This window comes from Schistocerca serialis, chromosome 3 (genome assembly GCF_023864345.2).
Source record: "Schistocerca serialis cubense isolate TAMUIC-IGC-003099 chromosome 3, iqSchSeri2.2, whole genome shotgun sequence".
Classification (NCBI taxonomy): Eukaryota; Metazoa; Arthropoda; class Insecta; order Orthoptera; family Acrididae; genus Schistocerca; species Schistocerca serialis.
Genome location: NC_064640.1, coordinates 436784592 through 436806962, shown reverse-complemented (window position 1 = coordinate 436806962; position 22371 = coordinate 436784592). Strand labels below are relative to the sequence as shown.

The window sequence follows — 22371 nt, the reverse complement described above, 5'->3', positions numbered from 1 at the left end:
AGTCGGTCTCAAGTGCTGGTTCTCTAAATTTTCTCAATAGTGCTCCTCGAAAAGAATGTCGCCTTCCCTTCAGTAATTCCTATTTGAGTTCCCGAAGCACCTCCATAATAAACACATGTTGTTTGAACCACAAGGCATAATATGACCTTCTCAGAAACAACTAACATTTTAATGTGATTTCAGAATGATAGACTTACTGTGTAATCTTTCCTTATATGCAGAATGTAGATTGTTACTCCTACCTACTCTGTATAGTTGTACTGAAATATTTGCATATCAAAGTGTGTAGAACACTTCTTACCAGTTGATATTTGTTGCGTGCTGCCTTCATGGTGTTGCAATTTTAATGGCTGGCTCTATATATCAGGACTCCAGCAGCTGGCCTCTGAATTACTTCAATGTCTGCCTTTAATCCGACATCATGCAGATTCCAAACACTCCAACAATGACCAACGATGGGTCATGCTAGTGTCCTGTTTACTGTCTCCTTTACAAAAGAACCCCATTTTCCTAAAATTCTCCCAAAAACTGTAATCAATCATTCACCTTCCCTCATACAATCCTTACATGCTCATTTCATTTCAATTAGTTTGCAACATTATGCCTAGATATACAATCAACATGTGCTGTACTCGAACATTATGGGTTTGTTTGTCCTACTCATCTGCACTAACTAACATTTTTCTACATTTAGAGCTAGCTACCATTCATCACATCAACTAGAAACTTTGCCCAAGTCATCTTGTGTCCTCCTACAGTCAGCCAACAAAGGTACCTTCTCCTACATCACAGCATCATCAGCAAACAGCCACAGACTGCTGCTGTCCACCTGTACAACTTGTATCCATGTGTGGAGGCTCCAGGGAGAATGGACATTGCCAGACTGCATTTGTCATCATAATACAGACCCAGTACCTGGTACGACAGTATGGGCTGCCATTGGGTACACAACACAGTAACCTCTGGATCACACAGTTGGTAATTTGGACAGCAGGTGTTGTGTTTCTGATGTGTTAAGACTGGTGGCTGTGCCCTATCTTTAAGGTATCCTTTAGTTTACCTTCAACAAGATTACACATGACCACATGTTACCTGTGCTGTCCTGGCCTACCTTGATAGAAGAGTGTTAGACAGTTGCCCTGTCCAGCATGTTCTTCAAATGTCTCTCACATTGCGAACATGTGATCATGGGTTGCCAAGAGACTGGCATGCCAACACTTTCCAGCAGCTATAACTGATGAACTCTGGCACATAGATGAAGCAACAAGGAATGATGTTCTGTATTTCTCATTCAATCTCAGTTCAGCTTGATGCCCAGCTGGGTTAGGGATGTGGCACCTCTGTGCAGATAATTTCACATTCAAATTCTTACTACTATACTGTATACACACAATAAGTAACCTTTAATTATTTGCTATACTCTGGATTTTGCAATTTTAATGACCAACAGTGTAGACAAGTCCCTGAATCTTGTACATTTATTTATGAGGAATAATCTCAACTGGTACACCTCCAAGACTGTTACTTATCTGACTGAGTACAATTCAACATTTTAATTAACACACATGTTTGTCAGATTTCAAAAACTGCTACTTCCCCACGCTTATCTAAAATCTATTCTTCTTAAGAGACTCTTATTCAGTTCTAGAGCACACCAAATACTGACACTCTGTTTTACTCCACTTCTCCTACCTGGTCTGCTTACTGTAGTGTTGTCAAGGATATGAACACTATGAGCTTATAACTCTCTGCATTGTAAGTTTTGTTACAATCCCGTAAGGCAACATGAAACTTGAGCTTCTCCTAGCATACTGAATATTCAAATAATTCATGGGAATGCAGCCAGGTAAGGGTATCTGACAACCAGCAGTAGGTCAAAAAGTGAATACCCCATCATTTTCAAGGCAAAAATGAAACAAGAGATCACTATGCAAGGCAATTTCAACATTCTGTGGGCAGGGCTAAAGAAATTTGGAAACAGAAAGATGAAGTAAGCAGAAAGACAACACATGCTGAGAACAACTAACATCACCACACAACAAAAGGTAAACAACATCAGACATCACTGATAGTGAAATATTAGCCAATGATAGGTGAATTAGTAGCACTGACTCTGTTGCTCTTTTATTTGACCAGGGAGAGAGCAGAATTCCAACTGAAATGTAAGCAAAAGCCTCCAACACTGTTGTTGAGGTAACTTAATAAATTCCCCTCAATAATGGTGAGAACATCATTTCCACTGCTCCATGAAAGCTTGGTTCCCTTCACTGGAGATTGTCCATCCTGATGCCACTCAGTCTGTTAGACCTAACCCACTACGTCAAGTTGTTATCTGGCATGTTAACCAATGTCCTAATTCCCAATGCCTTTGACTAGACAGTGTACATGGGGAGCTCATTCCTCAGGTATCTGCGGTGCAATTTCTGCATTGTCAGGGAGTAACAACCATAAGCATTGCCAAGATTCCGCCTCTTCCTAATATCTCCTGGTACACTGGCTAGCATGCTGGTTATCAGAAGTCAGAATTGAACCATTATGTGAAAGAGTACTTGGGGAGTTGACACACAATGAATGGATTACATGCCATATGTGGCACGTGCTCCTCCCCAGAGAGCCCACAAAACTGTGAAATTTTGAAAACTAAGGGGTTATGACCATGAAACAGACCACAGATGTTTTTAACCAAAAGAGCCAAGTACTGTGTTATCCAAATCAAGCCTTAAGTCTGTCTTTTTCAGTGTTGTATCATCAACTTTGGGAGCTCTCCATGGATATGACAATCCCTGCAATGGTCTTTAGTCACCCCTTACAATAACCCAGGACTAACATGGTCCAATTCTAGCCCCTGTGGGGGATGTGAAGAGAATAATGGCAGTTAAAAATTTACAAAAATGTGTAGACTATGAGAAAGACATATGACTAATGCCATGTTCACTCTAATCACAGCAAAAAAAAAAAAAAATATTTTACTTCATAATACATTTATTTACCTCTCAGCATGTACACTGAAGCACCAAAGGAACTGGTACAGCCGTGCATATTCAAATAGAGAGAGATGTAAACAGGCAGAATACGGCACTGGAGTCGACAATGCCTATATAAGACAAGTGTCTGGTGCAGTTGTTAGATCAGTTACTCTGCTACAATGGCAAGTTATCAAGACATAAGTGAGCTTGAACATGGTGTTACAGTTGGGGCATGAGCAATGGGACACAGCATCTCCGAGGTAGTGATGAAGTGGGGATTTTTCCATATGACCATTTCACAAGTGTACTGTGAATATCAGGAATCTGGTAAAACATCAAATCTCTGACATTGCTGTGGCTGGAAAAAGATCCTGCAAGAACAGCACTAATGATGACTCAAGAGAATCATTCAACATGAGAAAAATGCAACCCTGCTGCAGATTGCAATGCTGAGCCATGAACAAGTATCAGTGTGTGAACCATTCAATGAAACATCACTAATATGGGCTTTCAGAGCTGAAGGCCCACTTGTGTACCCTTGATGAGTGCATGACACAAAGCTTTATGCCTCACCTGCATCTGTAAACACCGACACTGGACTGTTGATGACTGAAAACATGTTGCCTGGTCAGACGAGTCTCATTTCAGACTGTATCGAGCAGATGGACGTGTACGCGTATGGAGATAACCTCATGAATCTGTGGACCCTGCCTGTCAGAAGGGGTCTGTTTAAGCTGGTGTAGGATGTGTGCAGTTGGAGTGATATGGGACCCATTATATACCTAAATATGATTCTCACAGGTGACACATATGTAAGCATCCTGTCTGATCATCTGCATCCATTCAAGTTCATTGTGCATTCTGACAGACTTAGGCAATTCCAGCAGCACAATGTGACACCCCACACGTCCAGAATTGCTACAGAGTGGCTCCACGAACACTCTTCTGAGTTCAAACACTTCCACTGGCCACCAAATTCCTCAGACATGAACATTACTGAGCATATCTGTGATGCCTTGCAACGTGCTGCTCAGAGAAGAGATCTCCATCCCCTCATTCTCTTACAAATTTATGGACAGCCTTGCAGGATTCAAGGTGTCAGTTCCCTCCGACACTACTTTCTACATTAGTCGAGTCCATGCCGTGTCATGTTGTGGCACTTCTGCATGCTCACGGGGGAGCTTACATGATATTAGGCAGGTGTAACAGTATCTTTGACTTTTCAGTGTATTTAACATAACAATATGGGAGGAGGTTCCCAGTTGCAACATAATCTACAAACAACTGTAAACACAGTATTTGTATAAGGCACAAAATCACTAATGGTATCATCACATGAAAAATTGACTATTAATTTTCATCTGAAAAGTGTAGATGCTACAACCAAATTTGTGAAGACAACTGACCTAGCATTTGTTCATATCCAGTATGGTGATATCTTCTTGTATCAGGATACAGAATACAAGTTACCACAAAATTCAAAGATTTAACATAAAATTTCATATTTTCTTCTATAAATTGATTTTTAATCAACAGCTACACAATCCAGTCAGTTAAAGTTTATGCAGTATGCATATGATAGGGTCTATAATACATTATAGTGACTGCTTATCCCAACAGTACAGCTACATTGTAGACCAAAAACAAATTAATAATGAAATAATGAACCAACAGAATTTCAAAACTCATACATGCTTCTTATGGAGAATGACATGTTAACTGTACTGTCAGAATAAATGCAGTAATAACTGGCAACAAAATTTAAAATGCAACTGATAAAATTGATAATTTCATGAATTGGTTTCTTAAGTTACTCCACAGAAGAGCAGGATAATTTTTTAACTTACAATTATATCATGTAGCCAGTAACCAGTTGTGCGTTCAGCTATTCCCAAGGTCCTTACTGCGTGCCTTGCATATTTGTCAGCATTTGGTACAAACCATGAGTTTTGCAATTGTTTACTGTATCCTACCATTTTTGTGTTCACAAACCAAGGTATTAAGGTCTGGACAGAAACATTATGGTCCTTGCATTCATACTGCAGTGCTTGAGAAAAGTAATCCATATACACCTGCAAATTATCAACACTAAATTGGAAAAATCATTCACAACTTCTTAATTTTCTTTTAACTAAGTACCTAAAGTTATGAAAGAAATCAAAATATTACCTTAGTTGCTGAATAAACAGCAAACATTGGTGTAGGCTGCAGAGCAGCAGTAGAGGCTATGTTTACTATAGCTCCTTTTTTCCTTTCCATCATACGAGGTAATATCATCTTTGTTATCATACTGCATGGAATTATATTGACATTAATGTGGTTCTTTATGTCATCTTCTGTCATGTCAATAAAACACATTGGTTTTTCTAGTATAACACCAACATTGTTTACTGTAAAACATTTTCAAAAAACAAACTTCCAAATAAATGAATTTACATATCAAACAACATGGTGGAAATTTACATTATGCAACTGATCTCTTTTTGCAATTTCATAAATGGACAATAAATATAATATTAATCACATCACTTTAAAAATTCATAAGTTTTGAGAGATTCCTCTCCAGTAAGGAGGCATACATTGCCTGACAAAAATGTGGAGCACGCAGGAGAGAAGGAGATAAAATGAAATTTCATGGACTGAGAGGTTATGTGATGTTATTTAAGTTATTACAAATCAGATTTACAAAGAATTTGGCAGTCTGAGCCCACTTGTCAGTATGATGCCCCCCCCCCCCCCTGGTCTAGATGCAGGCACTGAGCTGCTTCAAAAGGATGTCATAAATCCATTGTATCCTCTCCTGTATCAAGCTGGCCCACAACTGTTGGAATAGGGTTTGTCAAATAGTTTGATTTTTCAAAAAATGAGGGGGATAAAGTTGCATTTTCATTAGCAATTCAAAATATAATATTTACACAAAATGACAATTACATTGTTTTGCGTGGTAAATGACTATCTCAATTCCATGACATTTTGCAAACTGTCTTCTTCCAAGAAGTGTTTATTTATTTGGACTGTATGTCTGCTGTAAGGGTAAAAACATACTATAAAACCTGCAAACTTTTTTCATGTCACTCATAAAAGTTTTTAAACTAGCAATACTCATTTACAGATGAGTGTCTTTTTGTTAATATCACACAAATAGTACCATTTTCTTGTCTTTCTTTTACCATGCACAAACAGTTTCTTCCACTTGCAAAATCGGAAAATTCGAAATCGTGGCTAGTAAAAGGAAACCAAGACTGACAACTACCACACATATTTGACTTCATTGGAACAGGTTGAGAAATGGTGCCTTCTGAATTCCCAACTTTGCATAATTTTCTCCGATATGGGCTTCTGCTAAGAGACCAGAGTGGAGAGAATGTCAGAAAATACACAGCAGCCACTCTTGCAAAGGATATTTATCCAAAAGTGCTTGAAAAGTGGGGGCTAGCAAACAAACTGGGAAGGGGCCAAAAACATAACACTTGGTAGAGGAAAACTGGAAGTGAAAGAGGATTTCATAGCAACATTATACAAGCTCTTTGACATCATCAGCTGCAAATGTGAGATTAAACTACACTACATCTACATCTACATGATTACTCTGCAATTCACACTTAAGTGCTTCGCAGAGGGTTCATCGAACCACAATCATACTATCTCCCTACCATTTCACTCCTGAACAGCGCATGGGAAAAACGAACACCTAAACCTTTCTGTTCGAGCTCTGATTTCTCTTATTTTATTTTGATGATCATTCCTACCTATGTAGGTTGGGCTCTACAAAATATTTTCGCATTCGGAAGAGAAAGTTGGTGACTGAAATTTCGTAAATAGATCTCGCCGCGCCGAAAAACGTCTTTGCTTTAATGACTTCCATTCCAACTCGCGTATCATATCTGCCACACTCTCTCCCCTATTATGTGATAATATAGAACGAGCTGCCCTTTTTTGCACCCTTTTGATGTCCTCCGTCAATCCCATCTGGTAAGGATACCACACCGCACAGCAATATTCTAACAGAGGACGAACGAGTGTAGTGTAAGCTGTCTCTTTAGTGGACTTGTTGCATCTTCTAAGTGTCCGGCCAATGAAACGCAACCTTTGGCTCGCCTTTCCCACAATATTATCTACGTGGTCTTTCCAACTGAAGTTGTTCGTAATTTTAACACCCAGGTACTTAGTTGAATTGACAACCTTGAGAATTGTACTATTTATTGAGTAATCGAATTCCAACGGATTTCTTTTGGAACTCATGTGGATCACCTCACACTTTTCGTTATTTAGTGTCAACTGCCACCTGCCACACCATACAGCAATCTTTTCTAAATCGCTTTGCAATTGATACTGGTCTTTGGATGACCTTACTAGATGGTAAATTACAGCATCATCTGCGAACAACCTAAGAGAACTGTTCAGATTGTCACCCAGGTCATTTATATAGATCAGGAACAGCAGAGGTCCTGGGATGCTCCCTGGGGAACACCTGATATCACTTCAGTTTTACTCGATGATTTGCCGTCTATTACTACAAACTGTGACCTTCCTGACAGGAAATCACGAATCCAGTCGCACAACTGAGACGATACCCCATAGGCCCGCAGCTTGATTAGAAGTCGCTTGTGAGGAATGGTGTCAAAAGCTTTCCGGAAATCTAGAAATACGGAATCAACTTGAGATCCCCTGTCGATAACGGCTATTACTTCGTGCAAATAAAGAGCTAGCTGTGTCGCACAAGAACAATGTTTTCTGAAACCATGCTCATTATGTATCAATAGATCATTCCCTTCGAGGTGATTCATAATGTTTGAATACAGTATATGCTCCAAAACCCTACTGCAAATGGACATCAATGACATAGGTCTGTAGTTCGATGGATTACTCCTACTACCCTTCTTAAACACTGGTGCGACCTGCACAATTTTCCAATCTGTAGGTACAGATCTATCGGTGAGCGAGCGGTTGTATATGATTGTTAAGTAGGGAGCTATTGTATCAGCGTAATCTGAAAGGAACCTAATCGGTATACAATCTGGACCTGAAGACTTGGCCGTAGCAAGCGATTTGAGTTGCTTTGCAACCCCTAAGGTATCTACTTCTAAGAAACTCATGCTAGCAGCTGTTCGTGTTTCAAATTCTGGAATATTCGTTTTGTCTTCCCTGGTGAAGGAATTTCGCAAAACTGCGTTCAATAACTCCGCTTTAGCGGCACAGTCGTCGGTAACAGTACCATCGGCACTGCGCAGCCATTAAAACTGATACTCCAAGAAGTAATGCAGATTTTAAATGGGTATTCATTGGACAAATATATTATACTAGAACTGACATGTGATTACATTTTCACGCAATTTGGGTGCATAGATCCTGAGAAATCAGTACCCAGAACAACCACCTCTGGCCGTAATAACGGCCTTTTTACGCCTGGGCATTGAGTCAAACAGAGCTTGGATGGTGTGTACAGGTACAGCTGCCCATGCAGCTTCAACACGATACAACAGTTCATCAAGAGTAGTGACTGGCAGATTGTGATGAGCCAGTTGCTCGGCCACCATTGACCAGACGTTTTCAATTGGTGAGACATCTGGAGAATGTGCTGGCCAGGGCAGCAGTTGAACATTCTCTGTATCCAGAAAGGCCCATATAGGACCTGCAACATGCAGTCTTGCATTATCCTGCTGAAATGTAGGGTTTTGCAGGGATCTAATGAAGGGTAGAGCCACTGGTCATAACACATCTGAAATGTAATGTCCACTGTTCACAGTGCCGTCAATGCAAACAAGAGGTGACCGAGACGTGTAACCAGTGGCACCCAATATCATCACACCGGGTGATACGCCAGTATGGCGATGATGAAAACATGCTTCCAATTTGCATTCACCATGATGTCACCAAACATGGATGCGACCATCATGATGCTGTAAACAGAACATGGATTCATCCAAAAAGATGACGTTTTGCCATTCGTGCACACAGGTTCATCGTTGAGTACACCATCACAGGCACTCCTGTGTGTGATGCAGCGTCAAGGGTAACCGCAGCCATGGTCTCCGAGCTGATAGTCCATGCTGCTGCAAACGTCATTGAACTGTTCGTGCAGATGGTTGTTGTCTTACAAACGCCCCCATCTGTTGACTCAGGGATTGAGACGTAGCTGCATGATCCATTACAGCTATGCGGATAAGATGCCTGTCATCTTGACTGCTCGTGATACGAGGCCGTTGGGATCCAGCACGGTGTTCTTTATTACCCTCCTGAACCCACCGAATCCATATTCTGCTAATGTGCCGTGGTGGAGGTATTCTTGATCGATTCTCGATCATTGGGCCTCCGAGTGGTGTTTCTTTCTCTGTTGCGGGGCACCTCCTGGCAGCGGATGGGACCGTCTCTGCCCGGTGGCGTGTGCGCGGGCAGTCAAGTTTGGGCGCGAGTATTGCCTTTTGCGTCAGATGGTGGGTCCATCTGCGCTGTCGCTGGCCAGGGCTGGTGTTACTTGCTGCTCCCCAGGTCAGTGGTTGGAGTCGTCGCCTGATTACCAACTTTCCTGCCTTGTCTGACTGCGCCTTGCTGTGGTCTGTGTGACGATACTCATGCTGGATCATCTTTCTCATGGCGATTTCCCTGGACCGCACCTTGGCACGAGCTTGTGGCTGTGCTGCTCCCAGATATAGTTTACAGGGGAGTACTTTCCTGTCCTCATAAGTTTGGTGCTGTTTGCATGTTTCAGCGTGCTATGGCTAAGAAGATTATCTTCGTTGTTATGATTGTGTCGGAAACATGGGCAAACCCCAGTGTTCGTGTTTCTTGGCATTCTGTGGGGTGATGTACCTTACTTAGTGTGTTTTTCTTGGCATTCTATTGTGCTGTTGCAGAACTTTGTTTAACCTTTTCCCTCCTTACTCTTCTACAGAGTGCCTTTGGATCCTGTGGCCTGTAATTTCACTTGTGCCAAGTTCCGGGGTTTTGGGGGATAATTGATTAAATTATGTTTTGGAATTTATGGATTCTGTGTGTTTGTCTGGGGTTTTTGCTGGTCTGTACCTGTATAATTTCCCATTTCCTTGCCCGGGCATCGTACGTAAAGATTAAGGTAAGTGAATTTTGGTAGTCCCCGTCCAGTGGTTCGGTGGGCCTCGAGACAAATTGCTTTTTTTGCACCCTGCCTGTCCTATCTCCCTGCCTTACTGTTGGCTCCTCTGTGCCCGTGCCCGAGTGTGTATGTGGGCGACGGTGATCGTTTCCTGACTTGTTTACCGTTTCTTGCCGACTTCTCTGGATAGACTGCTGAATCTGTAATTTTGTCTATGCCATGTTATAGTTGCTTCAAGTTGGTTCACACACTCCCCTTGGTAATGACATCTGCGCACCTATGAGACTGAATAATGTTTTGAACTATTGTAAGCTGGCGGTTGTCACCATGTGTGTTAAATTTTAACTTGTATTTGAATTTTGGTGTAATTGTATTTTGTTAACTGAGCTAATTTTTCTTGCCCACTGCTGCGACGTCAGAAATGTTAAAATCTAGCATTAGGCTCCTTGTGAATTTTTATGTTGATAACTGATGCAGCATTTTAGTGTAATGACTTATCTTTTACGTCTTGGGGAAATTTTATCTTGGTAAATCCTTGGGATTAAATTGTGCAACTTGTGTGTATGATCTATGGAAACGTTGGGGTGGATTGCACTTTCTCGTTAGGCCTATCACTTATTGTTTTACTAAAGGCATTAAGGGATATTTGTTGAAAGTGCTTTTTTTTTTAAATTAGCAATCATAAATTTAATCTTACCTGTGAAGCCATATTTGTGCAGAGTTGTTATTTAAATATCATTGTCTTCCTAGCTTGCCCTTTGCTACTGTATTAAAAGTGTTTGTTGTTTTGATTAATCGCAGCTGCTTGCCTAAAAGAAATAAAGCTGATTTTGAAAGATTGAGAATTAGTGTAACTGTTCACTTCAATAAAGCCACCATGTTTCAAGAAAAATTTTGGTGCTACCATTTGTTTCCCCCTTGTTCCCTTATCACGGCTCAGCTAACAGTCATTCGATATCGACCAACGCGAGTAGCAATGTCACGATATGATAAACCGCAATCGTGATAGGCTACAATGCGACCTTCATCAAAGTTGGAAACATGATGGTACGCATTTCTTCTCCTTACATGAGGCATCACAACAACATTTCACCAGGCAACGCCGGTCAACTGCTGTTTGTGTATGAGAAATCGGTTGGAAACGTTCCTCATGTCAGCACATTGTAGGAGTCACCACCGGCGCCAAACTTGTGTGAATGCTCTGAAAAGCTAATCATTTGCATATCACAGCATCTTCTTCCTGTCGGTTAAATTTCACGTCTGTAGCATGCCATCTTCGTGGTGTAGCAATTTTAATGGCCAGTAGTGTATACTCAGTATTTGAAGGTCCATGTCCAGCTGACTGTAAACTGAAGTGCACATTTCCTGCTGTTATTCTACGGACATGAAGAGCCTTGTCAAAGTACTAATGTCTATTTAAGGTCAAAGAGACAAGGTTGGCTCTGTTGGACAGCATCAAACCATGTTATTCGATCTATCTGAGCACAGAAGACAAATTAAAAAGCAGAAGAAGCAATAAGATGAATTAAGAAGGATTTCTGAATACAAGCAGAAAAAAGAAGGAAGAGTTAACATTACAACCAAATGAAATTCGTTTCTCTGAAGAAGATGAAGAGACAGCTGATGTTAAAGATGAACTTTCTGAAGATCCTTTGCAGACACAATGTGATGATTCTGATGTACCTTCTATTTCAAGTACAAGTCAGTATAATGTATAACAATTGCACAATGTTACACTGCAAAGTACTAGATTTGGTGTCGGTTTATGTGCTACAGCTGCTGTTACAACAGCTCCAAACTTGGATGCTGGATTAATTACTGAAGGAGACAGGAGGCTTCTGGTTGATCACAATAAAGTAAAAATCACAAAGGAAGAAATCATGAAATCACTTGATGAAGAACCTGCTCGATGTAGTGTAGGCAACACTGAATGTATCTTCTTTGATGGATGCCAAGATTCCACTAAAGTTCTGTTAGAAGCATATAACTACAGCCATCAGTTTCTAAGTATTGTGAAAGTTGAGCATTACAGCATTTGCACTGAGCCAGGTGGAAAGCATCTTTTCCATTTTACTCCAGAGAAAGACTTAACAAAAAGGAAACCTGCTCAAGTTATTGCTAACCATCTTGTGGATTTTCTAAAGAAAAATAGCATTGATTAAAGTTTGCGGGCTACTGTAGGTGACTCAACAAATTTTAACACTGACTGGGAAGGAGTAGTCAGGCATGGGGTTGAGACAAAGCTTAATCGTAAACTCATCAGTTGGTTTGTGCTCTTCATACTAATGAGCAAACTTTGCAACACTTGATCAGACAGTTGGATAGGAAAACTTTGTCTACTAACAGGTGGAGTAGTAAGATTGGCGACATACTTAATAATGCAACAGAACTTGAAATCAATCCCTCATTTGTCATTCCAAAGTCTTTGGTTCCATTAACTCACACTGCCGCCAAAAATCTCTCTACAGATCAGGCTTATGGTTACAGGATAACTCAGGCTATAAGGACAGATGCACTTCTAACTGATCTGGCATTATTAGAAATTGGTCCTGTAAGCCACTCTTGGTGGTTAACAATTGCAAATAAGATTTGTCATGTATGAATTTCAAATCATGGCCTTAAAGACAACAACTTGGAGACATTAAAACTGCTTGTGGAATACATTGTGGTCTTCACTATCTCTGCTGGTTCACTATCAAATCGAAATTCTCTTTGATGAAAGAACCCCATCATATTGTTTATCAATTGAAGCTCCTAAAATTCCAGAAGGAGGCAATAGTAGAAATTGTTCTGCCTACAATGCAACATCATCATGGTTAGCATTTAGTGAAATGGTGAATCGGACAATTTTATGTTCAGAAAAGCAAGAACAAAGGAAAGCAGTGGTCCAAAAGATAATAGACTTGACGGATGAAGATGACAATGATGATGATTATACACCAGGAGACCAATCTGTATGCTCTAGGAAAACACCTGCAGTAAATCCAAGTGCAACTTCACTTTTGGAGTGATAGACTGGTGAGAAAAAGTATGTGAACTTTCACCTACTTGTAAGGTTTTAGGCATTTCCCATTCTTAAGCATGTCTGAAAACATAACAACACACAATAGCAAAATGTAGCTAAGCACAAATCATATAACTACACTGGATGCACCATTACATGAACATAACATTTACCTCTCATAACATATCATCATCATTAATTTAAAAATCATGTTCCTTGCATAGTTGTGCAAATCATCATCATCATCATCATCATCATCATAATCATCATCATGTAAAATATAAAGGTGCACGGAATGGAAGTGCTTATGAGAACAAAAATATTATCATGTTATTTAAATGTCACTTCCAACCAGAAGCACAAAGAAAACAAACCTGGCAATATTTCCAATGAAAAATGATTTTTGTTTTGCTGCTTTCTGCTATGGGTCATTGTTATCTCACACACTTGAGAATGGGCAATGCCCAAAACTAGTAGCAAGAAAAAGAAATAAAAATTTTTATACACAGTCCAGTGTAAAAATTTTATTCCTCAAATCACACAAACAGTTCATGCAGACATGTGTGGATGAGCACTGTTCTGCTGAGGAATGGCACCATGATACTGTCTGTGAATATTTCAGTTCCTCAACAATAGAGATCTGCTCTTCAGTCATGGAGTCATTGGAGAACTGCTGTGTGGTGAACATCCTGTGCCATGAGAGTCCTCTCAGTCACTACCATCCATTACCTGAGGTCATGCCCAATGGCTCCCCATACCATGATGCCATAGCCCTGCTGTGGCTCTCCAAAATATTGGAATGCTTAGATCATTGGGCAACAAGAGCGGCCCATTGTCAGAAGAGAGTCCATGTTCCACATTTCCTGCTGACAGTTCTGTTGCAGACTTCCAAGTGGAAGTATGTAGGACAATACATTTCTTGTGGATAAAACAAGTGTAGTGCAGTATTCAATAAAAGTTACTTGGCCTGCCACAATAATGTGTAACTTAATTTCTTAATGAAGGAATTAAAGACAATAGCTCTCATGGGCAATGATTTATAGCAATGGGACAAGTTGGAAATTTGTGCCACATCAGGATTCGAACCCAAGTCTCCTGCTTCCTAGGCAGATGTACTGACCACTAAACCATCTGGATACAGTGGTCACCACAAGCACATGGGCTACCCTTGCATGCCTCCTGTCAGACTCAAATTCTTAATTTATATCACACACTTCTGCTGAAATGCACCTGCTCATTTGCCTCATTACACAGATTTGATTTTTCAACTTGCCCCACTGATAAAACAATGCCCACTTGCAGCTGATGTCTTTAATTCCTTTGTGTCTTGATTGATAGCAGTTGCAGGATAAAAATGGTGTCTGTTCCTTTGGATTTATCCACAAGAACAGATAAAATACATAAAACTTTCTTAATTCACCCTCATATTACACCCCTATCAGATTCCTGAAAGTGAACTCAAAGGTGATGCCACATTGGCCAGGTCTTCAGTTCACTTTGTTGGGTAATTGCTCCAAGATTTGATGTGATGATCATTGTACTTTTTACAAAGCTATGATTGTAGTGGCATGAGCCTTTGGAAAGTAAGTAAGGTTCATAGGGGGTTACACATGATATGTAGTGAAGACAGGAAGATAGAGAAACAGAAGGGAGTGAGTTAGTTTCATGTTCCATGGATCATTTTGCATGATAAATCGTACTGATGTGGAACGAATCATTGTCCATTCACATTGTAAATTAATTCGTAAATATGTCTACATGCTGAACATTTATACATTTATTTTATTATTATTATTATTATTATTATTTATTATTATTAAAACATGCAGATGTGAGTTAGTAGTTCTTATACAACACCTTTTACACATTACAATAATAGAAATTCTCCTACAGAAAAAAAGGAGTTGTCAAGGATATGCTCTTCCAGTTTATTTCCAAATTTTACTTCGTTTTCTGTCAGACATTTTACATCCCCAGGTAAATGATTGAAAATTGTAGTGCAATCCTTATTGTGTTAAAGATAACCTTAATGTGGAGTAATGAATGTCCTTTTTCCTTCTAGTATAGTAATATGTACATCATTGTTCCTTTTGAACTGCAGTAGATCATTTACAACCAACTTCATGAGGGAATAAATATACTGTGAAGTGGTAGTCAGAAAGCCCAAATCCTTACACAACATCTACAAGATGATTGTGGGTGAGCAACACAAATTATCCTTGCAGCATGTTTTTGGGCTTTTAAGAATTTCTTTCTTAAACATGAGTTACCCCAAAACATTATTACATACGGCATTATTGACTGAAAATATGCAAAATATATCAACTTACTGATCTGTCTCTCCCCAAGATTTGCAGAGATTCTACGTGCAAATGTGACTGAACAAAGTTGTTTTAGGAGTTCCAAAATCTGCTTTTTCCAGTTTAAATTCTTATCAATATGGACACCTAAAAATCTTGGAGTTACCACCCTATTTATTATTCCCTCGCCATGTGTTGCACTTATCACTGGTGTAGTATCCCTATATATGCAGAACAGAATATGTTGTGTCTTTTTAAAAATTTAGAGTGAGACCATTTGTGGAAAACCATACGCTGATACTTTTACGAACATTGTTTACCATGTCTCCTGTTTCTGTATTTCAGCTTGGATAGATTACAATACTAGTGACATGTGTAAAAAGAACTAATTCTGATTGTTGTATATTAGACAGAAGACTGTTTGCATACATGAGGAACAATAATGGCCATATGATTGAGCCTTGGGGAACCCCATATATGATTTCTCCCCAGTCAGAATAATGTCCCGGGATATACTGGTTGAATTACTAAGTACAACTTTTGCATTTATTGTTTAGATATGACATTATCCAGTGGTTGGGTATACTTTCAATCCCACAAAGCTTCAATTTATATAAGAGAATACAGTGATTCACACAGTCAAATGCCTTAGATAGGCCACAAAAAATATCAAACAGTGCTATTTTATTATTTAATGCTTGTAAAATTTGGTGAGTGAACAGTTAAATTACATTCTCAGTAGAGCAACTCCTCTGAAATCCAAACTGTGATTTGCTGAGGATATTACTGTTGCTCCAGTGAGATACTATCCTAGAACACATCACCTTCTCAAAAATTTGAAAATGATGTCAGCAGTGAAACAGGTCAGTAATTATTGACATCTTCCCTACCAACTTTCTTAAATTGGAGTTTGACTATGGAAAATGCTTTGAGTTAGTGATGAATTACATATTTAAGATAGGACAGAGGTTACTGTATAAGAACAAATCTTTAGTACTCTTACGGAAACATCATCAAAACCAGATAAGCTGTTATTCTTGAGAGACTATGTAAGTTCCTTCATTTCATGATAGATTCATATGGCTGAATTTTATGAGAGCTGCTTTCTCAACATACTGCAGTGATTTTTCTCTTGAAGCATTTTTTCCCCATACTTCCTACTACACTTAAAAAATGATTATTAAATATATTTGCTACCTGTGACTCATCATTTATGGCCCTACCAATCAGAAAGGTTTCTGACCTTCAGATAAAATTACATGAGGCTAAAAGAGATCTGGATAGCTTAAGTAGAAGAAAGGCAAGCAGAGATGGGAAGTGGTAACAGACAATAGAGGTAATAAGCACAAGACATTTTTAGACAACTTTGCAATAAATATATCAAATAAGTTGTACTAGTTGCTTCAGTTAGAAATGAGTTAGCTTCATGCACATGTAGGCACAGACATCATACAACAAACTTCCAATAAGTAATAAAAAGATGTATTGTAGGAAAGCCAGTAAACTAAAGGGAAATTTTGTTGTTAGGTAATTCTCCTGATACAAGAGTGAATCACATGTTCCAAGATTAACTATGCTCAGAATAACAGGTCACCAGTTTCTAAAACCTAGTGGTGGAGGATATATGATTAGTGTGCACAGATTTCAGAAAAGGTTGCACAATGGTTATAGGGAAGTGCTGGGTAAGAGTATTGACAGAGATCTTAAGTATTCTACACAGTATGACCAGGTAAAAATAGTCTCAGCACTGAGGGAATCCAAAGTGATGTTTACATTGGCTTTATGACACAGCTCACCTCATTTTAGCTCATTTGCGGCGAGAGTTAATTTGGAGTTGTAATAGCTACTCATGTCTGAGCTGTCTCATACTGGTGTGTTTCCTGTTGAAGATGGAATATGCTATGAACAGCCTTCACCTAAATAAGAAGGATAAAGGAAAACTAGCTAGACTAATTAAAAGAAACTTGGTGGATGTGTTGGGGGGGGGGGGGGGGGGGAATGGAGACAGCACTGTCATGAGTGGCAAAATACCAGTGCTCAAAGAGGTCAGAGCAGCATCTTTTCCATGGTAAAGAAGGTAGAAAGAAACCATGCTTTAAGAGATGGTGTTGAAGACAATAACTAGGCACCATAATTATGGTGCATATATTGCATCCATGCCAGGTGATACTAGCTAAAAAAATTTCAGCAGTCAATAGATTTAGTTATTTATTTCCTGCCCACATTTTAGCAAATATAAAATTTCATTACAACAACCAAGGAATGGGTAGTAAAATTAATGAATATTTGCACCACTAAATTAATGGTCAAGGCCAGGTGGCATAATTTGCCCTTCTGAACAAGACATGACTGCTGGTAAAGGTATGGTGTCACACAGATTACTGTCTTATTACTGCAGAGAACGGAGGAGTGCCACATTTATGAAATACTCTCATACATTTAACAATATTTATATTAATAAATTTGCTCAGAACAGCATCTAGAATAATGAATGACAAAAATAGAATTTCATAACAAATCATTTATATTAGTAATTGTGTGTGAAGCACCTACAGTTAATATTCAGCAATTCATAACTCACTTTGAAGTTCTATTGCCCTGCTTCAATGTAAAAACGAAAGGAATAGTGATTGCTGGAGATTTTAACCTGACTTTGCTGAAATCCTTCAAGAAAGAATTTATTGGAACCAGTAAAATAAATTTCATAACAAATAGCAAATTAAATTTAATTTCTACTGCACTGAGACTCAAATCTAATAATGAAAATAATGCTGTACTCTATTACATGTAGAAAAACCATATTACTCACCCAAAATTCCAACATCCAATTCACTAAGCTTCTTCTTCACATCTTCATATGCTCCATAACCTTTACTGAAATCTGTGACTGCTATTTCAGTCTTTACTCCATACAGTCTGGCTGAAAAAGGAAGTTAAAGCAATGAGTGACTAGGTTTTTTTAAGTACTTGTTTAATAGTTCAACATGTGGAACATCAACAACAGGCTAGGCTGGGACAACCTAGAAAATCTGCAGTTGTTAAGTGTTATCTGGAGTACAAGCATCACGTAAATTATGATGAGATGAAAATCTTGGCTCAGGCTCCAGGGTGCAGGACAGTATCATTGGAGAGGCAACTGACATCAAGCACAACCACCCAGAGACACTGGCCACCCTATTCAGCAAGGCTCAAGTCGCTGAAGGAACAATGATGTCTGCATACAAATACAGCAAATAGTATTTGCACTACTCTGGAAATGATGCAAACACTTCTTCAGTGCCTCTCCAAACAACAGATTGGTAAGAAAATGCCTATGGTCCAGTTGGGAGCAGATATGGCACAGAGTGTCAGTGCAGTGAGCATCATACGATCTATTAGAGAGCACACGGGTACCAGGTGATCACCATGAGAGTGGACCATGTACAGAAGACATCTGAATTGAGAGCAGCCATAAGGACCACACAACAGATGGATCATCACAAACAGAATCATAGGAAGGGCAGGGAACAGGGATAGAAGGCAGGAAGAGCAGCTCCCCTGCCAGTTCAATACAACAAGAGCACCTGATGATGATGATGATGATGATGATGATGATGATGATGATTAGGAGGAGGGGGTATATCATTGAAATACTGCAGCTGTAGGACATTAGCAGCTAGCTAAATTTCCATGAGGATTTCAGTCAGCTGAGAAGTTACAGTAAAGTTGACGATGACATAATTTCGGTACTCGACAACCATTTCCTTGTGTCAATGCTAAAATATTATGAACTCACCAACTCCATTAAAGAGAATAGGAACAAAGATGGCGTATGTGTCTATGGTCAACCTAATTACTTCATGCTGAACTTTAACTAGCTCTCATTTCCATAATTTGAGGTTAATAGATTTTAAGATATCCAATGTTTTTAGGGCACATGCATTCATATCCTTCACTTATTGCAACCATGTAATGTTATAATTGAACATCAGACTCTAAGACTATACTGTACAGGCAGAACAGTGAACTTCAATCTCAATTCAGCACAGTTGAAACAGTTAAAAATCAATATTTATCAGTCCAAAATTTGAAACTGGCATTCTTAAACGACTTATCCACTCTTGTAAGTGTCTGTTGCAAATACTGAGTGGCCAGTTACAACTAGCATATGGTTCTTGTCCGATTGGAAGAAGAGCAAAGACTAGGAGCATCAAAAAATAAGAAATGTGAATTGGACCAGTTACTGAGGACTTTATATTATTGATAGCTATTGTAAAAATAGTCAACACTATTACCAGCCATACATCTTATACCTGGATAGCACAATTATTATGCATATCACCTGTGAAAAGCACAGTTCAGCACAGTTCAATCTAGGGGTTAACACTACTTTGGGAAACACTAATCTCCTGTTCAAAAGGGTTAGACAGAATACCACTTACTCAATATGTACTAATGTTTGGGAAAATTGCAACATCCACAAGAAATGGCCTGTATAAATCCAAACTCAAAAGATATGCAAAGTGGCATATCAGCAACAAATGTTTGCAATTGCATCGACATAGTGTAAATAAAAGCCCAACAATGTTAACCTCCATTGTTCCTGAAATGGTCATTTTAACACCAAGTTTGTAGAGTGAGGAGCCATTAAATGAAGTAGAAACATCCCAATGACATCAAGATGCAGAATATCAAAACACGGATGAGTTCACACTGATCCAAATTATCACTCCCCAGAAAAAACAAAGTTGTCATACGATGTTTAGGGACACTGCTATGCGCATTATGTATTTTGGAAAACAAAGGATAGAATGAGATCACACCTAATGGCAAGTGAGTACTGGACCACACAATGTGACTATGGTATGGGATGACCTCTGCACAGCTTCATACAATTTAAGTTCAATCTGGACCACTGTAATGAGTTTGAACATATCTATGTTGAACACCCAGCGCTGTCTGCTGGGGGCTGAACCCATTGCACACAATACAATGGTACAATTTTTACACACTGGAATCAATGTGTCTGTCAATCTGTATGCAACTGCTGCACCATGGAGATATTAGAGCCCCAGATACTGCTCCTCCTTGAGCCAACTCCAAGTACAAGATTTCAGCATGATAATTCCTGGTCACATTTGATGAGGAATACGCAAGCCTTTATTGATAGATAATGGATAACACTGCTTCGCAGGACTGTGTGTACCCTGATATATTGTACATTCAACATGTCTAAGGTATGTTTGCTTGGCAGCTTGCTTGTCAAAGTCCTTCAGGAACCATGTTGATGCTTCATTAACTTACATACAAACTTTGTGAAGGAACATTCCCCATCGACATCTCTAAGCACACTTTGATTCCACCCATATGCCAATTGCAGCCTAAGGGCAATTCATAACACACTAAAAAGATAAGAGATCATCCATAGTCCTGTAATCCTAATGATTTGTGGATATCATATTCTCAGTCTGTGGTGTGAAATTCATTTTAGTGACATGTATCCTCTTGGCATTTCAAGTTGTACAAATGGCAGGGTACAAAATAATTTACGGAGAAGCAGAATGAGATAAAAATATACAGATCCAGAAGCCCTGTGCATGGAGCCATCATATGATAATATGCTACCAAATAGTAGAGAAGATCTGCTTTAGAGGGGAAACTAATAACACATGATGCCTGTGCATGAAAGCCTGTTAAACAACTGTCATCAAGAGGATCAGATTATAAATAGGCATATGACAGTTTTTAATGTATCATGTATAAAATTTACACTGAAAAAATAAACAACCAAAGTACTAAAATGTATATAACAATATGTTATTCATGCTAGTTGGCTGATCAACATGAAAAAATAAAGATAAACTAGCCATTGTGATACACACTGACACATCTGGTGCCAGGCTTGTACCATATATGCTGGTTTACATAAAACTGACAACTGAAGTGACTTTCAAATAAGTACTAATGTTTAATTTGTTCACAGAGGTAGCATCCTCATCATATACTGATATGAGCACAAATGAGGAAACATCTGTTGCAACTGGGGATAATAATTCAAAGCATAACAATCAGTTCCACCAGTAGGACATCACATTGGATGATCATCAGCATACAGTTGAAATCTCACTAATAGTTTCTGTGCAGTGTTTATGATAACTCTTTCACAATGGCACAGGCCTAGGCAAGATTGCTCAGCACCTGCAGCAATACACTGGCTCAGCACTGAGCCACAGCACTTGCTAGGTATTGCTGCCCAACAGCTGATCAGTGCCAGGCTAGTTACCAAAACCAGGGATACTCTGCAACGCAGTGTAAATGACATTTTCAGCAGCAACACCACAACATATCCACTTTGGCAGGTACTGCGTGGTTATAAGTAAACGTTCCCTATTTAACATGTTATAACATGGAAACTAATTACAATATGAGTACCAAACTTGGTAGTTTTAACGTCCAGAGTATGGGGTGCATGATTTCCAAGCATCACAGTGCCACTGTACTGCTCCAACTATGGTCACCTGGTGCAGTAATCAGTCATCGTGATTCACAGTCTCACACACCTGACCAGTCACAGTGTATTTGTAGATGTGTCAACATAAACTTGGACAAAAGGAGCAGGGCATTATTGGTGAAGCACTATTACCAAAACAACAGTAACAGCTGCACTTCAAGAATATTGCCAGATGAAAGGATTATATAAGGGTCCTCTTTCTGAACTTGCTGTGCGGAGCATGGTGAAAAAGTTCGAATCAACTGGAGAACTGAGTGTCACTCCAGGTAGAGGCCAATAACTGGTTGCACCACAGGTGGTTGATGAAATCGCTATTGCTATGGAAAACAATGCTGCACACAATTCCCGATCGTCAGGCAGGGCGTGTGCTGTGTCATGTCATTTGAACATCCCATGGTCCACTGTACGAAAGATGCTTCACACAAATTTCAAATGGTATCCATACAAGATCCATATCTTACAGCAGCATGCACCACAGGATGCATGACAACATGTTGGCTTCGCTTTCCACTTTCTCACAAGGATTTAAGTTAATAAGG

At 39.3% G+C, this 22371-nt stretch overlaps 1 protein-coding gene across 1 annotated transcript in view; it reads right to left on the bottom strand.

Annotated features, from left to right (window-relative positions):
- LOC126470324 (hydroxysteroid dehydrogenase-like protein 1) overlaps nt 1-22371 on the bottom strand; it is a 126465-nt gene that overhangs the window by 33198 nt on the left and 70896 nt on the right. Inside the window, exons 3-5 of the mRNA XM_050098106.1 lie at nt 18152-18262; nt 5136-5356; nt 4814-5038 (exon numbers count right to left, since the gene is read on the bottom strand). Of these exons, the coding sequence (XP_049954063.1) occupies nt 4814-5038; nt 5136-5356; nt 18152-18262 (557 nt within the window). The remainder of the gene's footprint in view (nt 1-4813; nt 5039-5135; nt 5357-18151; nt 18263-22371) is intronic.